General features: G+C 38.9%; 1 protein-coding gene and 1 long non-coding RNA gene across 2 annotated transcripts; one reads left to right on the forward strand and one right to left on the reverse strand.

The window, feature by feature from the left end:
- Window positions 1-72: 72 nt before the first annotated feature.
- Window positions 73-4,454, forward strand: eif4ebp3l (eukaryotic translation initiation factor 4E binding protein 3, like). Its single transcript, XM_037261568.1, has 3 exons — window positions 73-477; window positions 2,243-2,419; window positions 3,873-4,454. The coding sequence occupies exons 1-3, from the start codon at window positions 351-353 to the stop codon at window positions 3,899-3,901; spliced, it is 333 nt and encodes a 110-aa protein (XP_037117463.1). The 5' UTR covers window positions 73-350; the 3' UTR covers window positions 3,902-4,454.
- A 786-nt stretch (window positions 4,455-5,240) lies between these two features.
- Window positions 5,241-5,655, reverse strand: LOC119128794. Its single transcript, XR_005099080.1, has 2 exons — window positions 5,568-5,655; window positions 5,241-5,533 (listed from the first exon to the last, which is right to left on the reverse strand). It is a non-coding gene; the product is annotated as an uncharacterized LOC119128794 (long non-coding RNA).
- Between the last annotated feature and the right edge of the window lie 1,789 nt (window positions 5,656-7,444).

The following is a 7,444-nucleotide window of genomic DNA, read 5'->3' on the forward strand; positions in this document are numbered from 1 at the left end:
TCCAATCATGTCTTTGCCGCTTTCTTTTTGCGCAGGCGCCCGCCCCAGCGGGCTGTCTCTGTAGCCAAAACGATCGTGTTCTTCTTTGCGTGCTGCACGTGCCTCTGCACAAAAACATCACGAGCGACTGCTTGAAATCCAGCACATGGTCGAAGTTGGCAGCTGTATCCTCTTTCAGCAGACACGACACGACCTCTGAGCTCGGTTGCGAACCTATAACGCGGATGCGCTTTCCAGCGTGAACGTCTCAAAGACCTTGGGAAGACTGACAGTGAGCATTGTGAATTTTGACGGCCTTTCAAACGAACGCCATAAAACTCCGCTGACTGCTCCAAGCAAAATAAGTGAGCATGTCGACTAATCAAGTGAAGAGCTGCCCCATTCCCACTAGGGTTCTCACCCTGAAAGACTGGTCTCAACTTCCCGACTGCTACAGCCAGACGCCCGGGGGGACTCTCTTCTCCACTACGCCCGGTGGTAAGAAATGTTGAAAGGCAGACTTCTGTAAGATTACAATGTTGGAAATTACGTGACTTCTCTAAAATACATTAACGCAATGGAATGTGCGCTTAATAGACACACGCAGACGCAGCGGTTCTCGCGAGATCTTTCAAGTGCGTTAAGGCTTCTCAAATGATGAAATTTAAAGCCCACGTGCGTCTAACTTTTTTTTTTTATTATTCTGTTATGATTAGCTACTAGGAAGGATGTGTGAAATATCTCACAACGTCCGGGTCGAGTTAGCATAGCGTCTAATGTTGTTTCAAATCTGCATACGAGTAGCTATAAATAAAATGTTCATAGTAACGAGAAAAACAAACTACACTAGTACGGTGTTGAGCACTGACTTTGAACTTTAACGCCTTAATGGCCAAATAGTGTGCTCGGTATCCAGTGCTCTAATGTGTTTTCAAGGCTTTCTCTTCATATTATAAATGTTCCAGATTAATACTTAAAAAAAAAAAGTCCTAACTTTGGATACGTGATTTAATTTGTAAAGAAAAGCACGCTCAGAGTGCAGTTATTGCATAACATGTTTTTACCCCCAAGTGGACAGACTCATCAGATGAACACAATAGGTCAAATTCCAAAAAAAAAGTAGCAGATCACTACTAGTCTGTCATGGAAAACGCAACACGGCAGTTTATGGCTCGGTGTGTTGGAAGTTGGCCCAAGTCCAGTTCTTGACAGACTGTAAACATCAATGATTTTTTTTGAGAGAGACATTGAGAAGTACATACTTGGTGAGGTTATTTTCTCCTCAGAAGAAATGCTACAACTGAGACTGCTACATGTGGCTTTAATCTCGAAGAGAGTTTAAAGAGTTTAAAAGGGAATGTCATGTACTCTCTCTCATTTCCTAGAAGTCATTGCATGAACAGAACACCCTTAACCCCTCCCCTCTGCACTCCCATACTCATACGTGCAAACGCGCACTTGTGCTTGTCCTTCAATAACAATGTTGTTGTTTTTCATTTGTTTTCTCATTCCAGTAGAGAATTTGGAGCTTTTTTTTCTCTCTTTTCAGTAGAGAATTTGGATCCATTTGAGCCTACCGAATCCACGGCCTAAAGTGAATTTTTTTGGTCATTGCTGCAGAAACAATGAGAAGCAGTTTAGCAGTACAGTGGTACCTCTACTTACAAACTTAATTTGTTTGGCGATCGGGTTTGTAAATTGAAGCAACACTTTCTATAGGAATCGATGTAAAGGCAAATAATGTGTGCCAGACTAGCCCAAAAGTCACACTTTTGGCCCTATTGCTCTGTGTAAAACACACAGAAAACCAAAACAACAGTTTTATTGTTGCTTTTTAAAACCTTTCTAACAAAAAATAAATGTCACTTTATTCTTGACCTCCTAACTTTGCTTAGGGAGGGGGGAACCTGTTCTAATTTTCTTGCTGAAAAACAAATACCCCCGAGAAGACACAAAAAGTCAGACTAATAAATTATTGTGTGCTTCCACGTACCCGTCATTACTTTTTTAAATGAATATATCAAAATCTGCCATTTGACCGGTAGACTTTTTATATCCACTGTATACAAATCACTGTTCCCATTTAGACGTATGGAAAATGCCAAGTCTTAAATTAACCCAGCAGGCACGTTTCTGCAATGTGGGGTGAGGGTGCAGGAGTAAGGGGAGTATGCTGGAGGCACCTGATCTCCATTGTAAGCAGACATGCGTTTGCTAACCCTACAAATTTTTCATCTCAAAATGAATCAATCTCTCAACACAGGCACCCGCATCATCTATGACAGGAAGTTTCTCTTGGATTGCCGAAACTCCCCTCTTGCACGCACACCACCATGCTGTCTCCCCCAGATCCCGGGGGTGACGTGCCCTGCTACTCACCCTTTAAGCAAACTGCAGGATGTCAAAGAAGAGGCTGAAGAGGAAGAAAAGGACGTTGCAGGTAATTCCTGTGCTTCAAATATATTTTTGCAATTGCAAAAATTTTGGCGGAGAATAATATTGTGAAATGGCAATCACCCTTCTAGTCTAATCTGTTCTGATTTTGTGGTGATAAGATAAAATGATGTTATGAAGTGCCGCACTCTACTCTTCCAACTAATATAGTTTTGTAAGAAGTGTGTTAATCATGTGGAAATTGAGTTCAAGTAGTGAGTTGTGGTTACAATTCTGCGAAAAGAGTTCTGGGCACTCCGTGTATGTTACAAAATGACAGTGAGTGTGCATAGAGTTTTGCTAACGTGAGCGTTTTAGCAATTTCACATTAATTAGATATGTGAAAATGAATCCAGAACCAGACGATGATCAAATTAATAGCAACTATTTTATTAATTGAGGAATCTTTAAGAGCCATTTTTAACTGAAAATTTCCAAATTCTCTAATGTTAGCCTCTCATTTTTTGTAGCCATTCTTGATTACAGACTGATTAGCTTTTGTCTTTAGCCAAAAGAAGATAGTTGAAAACTTTGGAAAGCAACAACTGCACCAGTAACACAATCAGTTTTAGAAAAGTTGTAAGTGCAACATTCATCTCTGTCATGTGATATTGTTTAATTGTTGTTTATTATTTTTTTTTTTTTTAATCGCTCACCATTATCAAATAAACAGCAAATGGATGGGGGTGTAAATCACAATACAATTTTATTCAAAGAATTATCAAATAATCAATTCTAAAACGATAGTGATAGTGACAGCCCTACTATGAATTACTTTAGAAATTGTACTGAAAGAATTAGTTTAACCAGTCAGAAAAAAAAATCAAAACGTCAGGAGTTTCTTCGCTTTGGTTTATCTGCATGATTCACAACCTGCTTTTTGTACAAATTGTGACTATGTAGAGCAGTATATGAACTCTGAATGAAATAATTTGTTTTTTTTCTTTTTCTTTCTCTAAGAGTGTGAAAGTCAGTAAGGATTTACTGTCATTGCAGGTCAGCTGGAAAAATTCACCCTGGCCAATTTTTCTGTCCTTCTACAAACTATAAATAATAAGACACACCCTCTCCACCCCCCCAAAAAAATAAAACAATGATGTGTGTATGTTTGTGGCACAGTGATCTTGAAGTCAAAAGTAAAAATTCAAATTTGCTGTCTCTTTTGAAAGTTAAGCTTATAGTTGATGGTCACCCGAGTGGGTGCTAAGGTAGCAGGTAGCAAGCGAGAGCTACGACATGTCTGCAGCCTTGCTAACTTGGCACAATTTTACAAGCAATATTTACTGACATATCTAGCAACTATTGAGAGACAAGACAAGCTAACAACAGTGGTCCTAATGTTAGGAACATTATTTCCTGAAGAATTAAGAGAACAGGGCCAATTTCTTTCCTGTTTAATACTGTACACAAACCTGCAGTTTGATAAAGTCTCTTTTCTCTCTGTCGCTCCTTTTGAGCAGATGACAACCAGTTTGAGATGGACATCTGAGCTCCAGTTTTACCTCCTGTGGAGAGTCATCTATCAAAACACCTCCATGGTCAGTACTGACCGAAAAGCGTTTGCCTATAAGCTTATTACCTTTGTTTTCTTTTCCTTTTTATAAGAAATGCTCTTCTGTGGAACTAAAAACAATGGAAGCTACAAAAATAGGGTGGTGTTTCTTCTGTTGTTTTTCGTGTTTTTTTTAAACCCTATCATGTGTTGGGTTACTTGCTCACTTGAGCGATTGCAGGATTTAAAAGGAAAAACAAATATTTTTTAAAATCTTTTGTATATATTACAATGTACTATGCATTTTGTTTTTTTAAGTTGGCAAATTCAAGATTACAATATAATTCACATTTCATTGGATGTAAAGCCAGCCTTTTCACTGCAGACTTTTTTTTTGTAGTAAATTTCCCCTACCACATTATGTGAGGCACTATTTGCCACCAAGTGTCTACTTTTGTTTAGGAGGTCAGGGCCTACTGAAAATCTCCTATTTTCGCGGGAGGGAGGGATTAAATTTGAATAATTCCAAATAAAGGCTGTGAAAAATGTCTGTGTTTTTTTGTGTACTTTTGATACATCCAATGTATATCATGTTTTAGTTGTAGTAGATGTGGTTATACTAAGTTTACAACTTTATTGTTTGTCAATTTGTAGTACATTTCCATAATGATTCAAACACATTGTGTGCTGTAAGAATGTCTCACTGTTAGCATTTTGCTTGGATGATTAAGATGAAAATGAACTTGTGCAATGGCAAATCATGCAGCTGTATAATCCTTATGTACATGCTGAGCAAGGTCAAGTTTCACATAACTGTCATATGTATGCAGCTTGTTTTCTTCACTGGTGATGTCAGCCCCTCAACCCTGATCTAAACAGATACGGTCAACAGACTAAAGGGGCCAAAAGCTGTGTTGCTCATGAGACACTTCATTAGGTACACCTGCATAATGCAACAAGAGTTTCAGCGGTGGCGCTAATTTGTTGTTTGGCCATTTATGAGCTATGGGAGGTGGGGAGAAATAATTACTGTTTCTTCAAGCTTATATAAAGTAGAAAGACAACTGTGTTGATGTTCCAGGCCTCCCAAACGGTATCAGCTGGTTGACATGTAAACAAACCACTGTGCCTGAAAGTGTAGATTAGAGAGCCACATCCTGCTCAGATATTCTGGTTTCATGATAGTTCATCCATTACTCAAAACTGTTGTGCACTGTGGTGTTTTAACCCACAAAAGTAAACTTTACCTGACAGCAAATACTGGAACTTGTTTTAAATGCTGCATGACAAGATTGGATTCATTACATTCAGCCTGTGGTTTGTGCACACTTAGATGTTTTTTTGTAAAGCATGCCTGTTGACCTACTTGTGCTGTTTGGACAAGAACTGGGCTGCACGTGAGTACAACATCAGGTGCCCACTAACTTAGAGCCTATGGCGGAAAAAATAACTCAATTCCTCATCGTTCGTGTGGAAAATAACACTGACATGCTCATGTATTTTGGGTTTGGGGGAGTGTTTGGTCATTACATCACTGTAAACGTCACTGGAGACATAATCTAACCTTTCCTCTTGAGTTTAAGAATTAAATTTCTCCATTGCCCTTTTCCACAGTCGAAATATCCCCCTCTTTCCATGCCCCCCCCCTCCCCCTTTCGCTCACGCTCCAATTTCGGTGTGGGCAAGCTGCTTAGACTGGGGCTGGTCGACAAGGCTCTATTTTAGTCAAACTGCTGCTGTTCAAGGTGGTGGAGGAGCATTGCTCGGGTGACAATGTAAACAAGACACTCAAATTCACGGCCTGCTTGCTCAGTCACATCTATCTCTGAGTGGACTCGGAGCGGCGCACTTTCCACTAGTGTACAACAGTATTACAAACAGTAACCCTTTGCACATAAGAATACAGTACAATGGAAGAGGTGTCGTGTGTGTGTGTGTGTGTATATATAGAGAGAGAGAGAGAGAGAGAGAGAGAGAGAGAGAGAGAGAGAGAGAGAGAGAGAGAGAGAGAGAGAGAGAGAGAGAGAGAGAGAGAGAGAGAGAGAGAGAGAGAGAGAGAGAGAGAGACGTAAACAAAACGTTTTTTTTTTTTAAATAATTTTGCTTTTTAGCCGTTTGTCAGGGAACAGCAATAGCGGCAAAAGTTGTCCATTAGATAAGCTAAATTTACTTTGCCAAGGTTAATCCTGAACTTTTTTTTTTTTTTTTTTCTGCGTAGTATATACTGTATGTATAGAATGCACGTCAGTTGTTTAGGTAGCGGTACATGTACAAAATGATGAAACTACAGTATGCTTGTGTATAAATATTTTTTCTTCATTTTCCTTCTTACGTAGTCGCAACTTGATTCTGTAAAGCAGCGATTGTCAACCAGTGGTCTATGGCTGTCTAGCGGTCTGTGGCGGTATTGCAGGTGGTCTGCAAAATTGGAAATAGAAAATAATTGTAACCAGGGCCGGTTCTAGGAATGCACATAAGAGGGGGCAGTCAGAAATGTGAAGGGGGCATGTTTTTTTTTTTTTTTTTTTTTTTTTTGTTACACATTTTTATCACAGTTTGTGTTTTCATCACGGCAGTTGTTAGCTATGTGCCCAGATCTCAACCTGGAGAAGTGGATTGCACTCTGTCAGGCCTCTACACTAAGACCTGTCCAGCTTAGGTGTCCCACCTGAAGACTAAAGCTTCTGCTGGTATAGCTCTTAGGGTCACTGAGGCAAGCAAACCCCCTGACCACAATAAGGTGGCAATCCCTCAGGGGGGGAACTGAAAAATAAATGAAATAAATAAATGAAAAGTAAAATAAAAATACCATTCATCCAGATTTCAACAACCAAGCAATAACTATTTTCAACAACATAACATTCATCTTAACTGGATGGCCTAATTCTCAAAATCATTTCAAGCTAAAGGAAAGACTTGTCTCTATCATCAATATTTACAAAACTCAAACTAATTTATAAAAACAGAAACATTTATAATTTTTTATTTATTAGCTAATAACTCAAAATAGTTAGGGAACTGATTTGTACAACACAACAGTTACAGAACAGAACATAATTTAACATTTAACACATTTTTCTTCTTCTTTTTTTTAATGTATTTTTTTTATTAGCAACTTAATAACTAAAATCTCCTCCTTTCTCATTATTTTTTCTCCCCACTCCACTCGACAACAAAATAGGGAACTAATTTGTACAACATAACAGTTACAGAGCAGAACATATAACACATAACTTTTCTTTTTTTTAATGTATTTTTTATTAGCAACTTAATCACTAAAATCTCCTCCTTTCTCACTATTTTCTTTCCCCACTCCACTCTACAACACCAGTCTCCTATTTCCTTGTGCAAAAATTCTCACAAATTCCTCCATATCCAAGTTACTCGTTATGGACCTCTCATGGGCTAAGATGACCAAATTTATCTTTCGCCTGTGTAACATGGTGCGACGATAAGGGGTTAGGACCCGTGACAATGTGGACAAGGAACGCTCACACGATGCTGAAGACACACCAATTACCAGGGCTGTTACATAAAATT

Source organism: Syngnathus acus, chromosome 10, assembly GCF_901709675.1.
Source record: "Syngnathus acus chromosome 10, fSynAcu1.2, whole genome shotgun sequence".
NCBI classification, from domain to species: Eukaryota; Metazoa; Chordata; class Actinopteri; order Syngnathiformes; family Syngnathidae; genus Syngnathus; species Syngnathus acus.

Excerpts from the sequence above, each read along its gene's own strand:
- eif4ebp3l (XM_037261568.1), top strand. The coding sequence starts at position 351 with ATGTCGACTAATCAAGTGAAGAGCTGCCCCATTCCCACTAGGGTTCTC. Across the intron at positions 478-2,242 it reads CTTCTCCACTACGCCCGGTG|GCACCCGCATCATCTATGAC; the intron begins GTAAGAAATGTT and ends CTCTCAACACAG. Across the intron at positions 2,420-3,872 it reads GGAAGAAAAGGACGTTGCAG|ATGACAACCAGTTTGAGATG; the intron begins GTAATTCCTGTG and ends CCTTTTGAGCAG.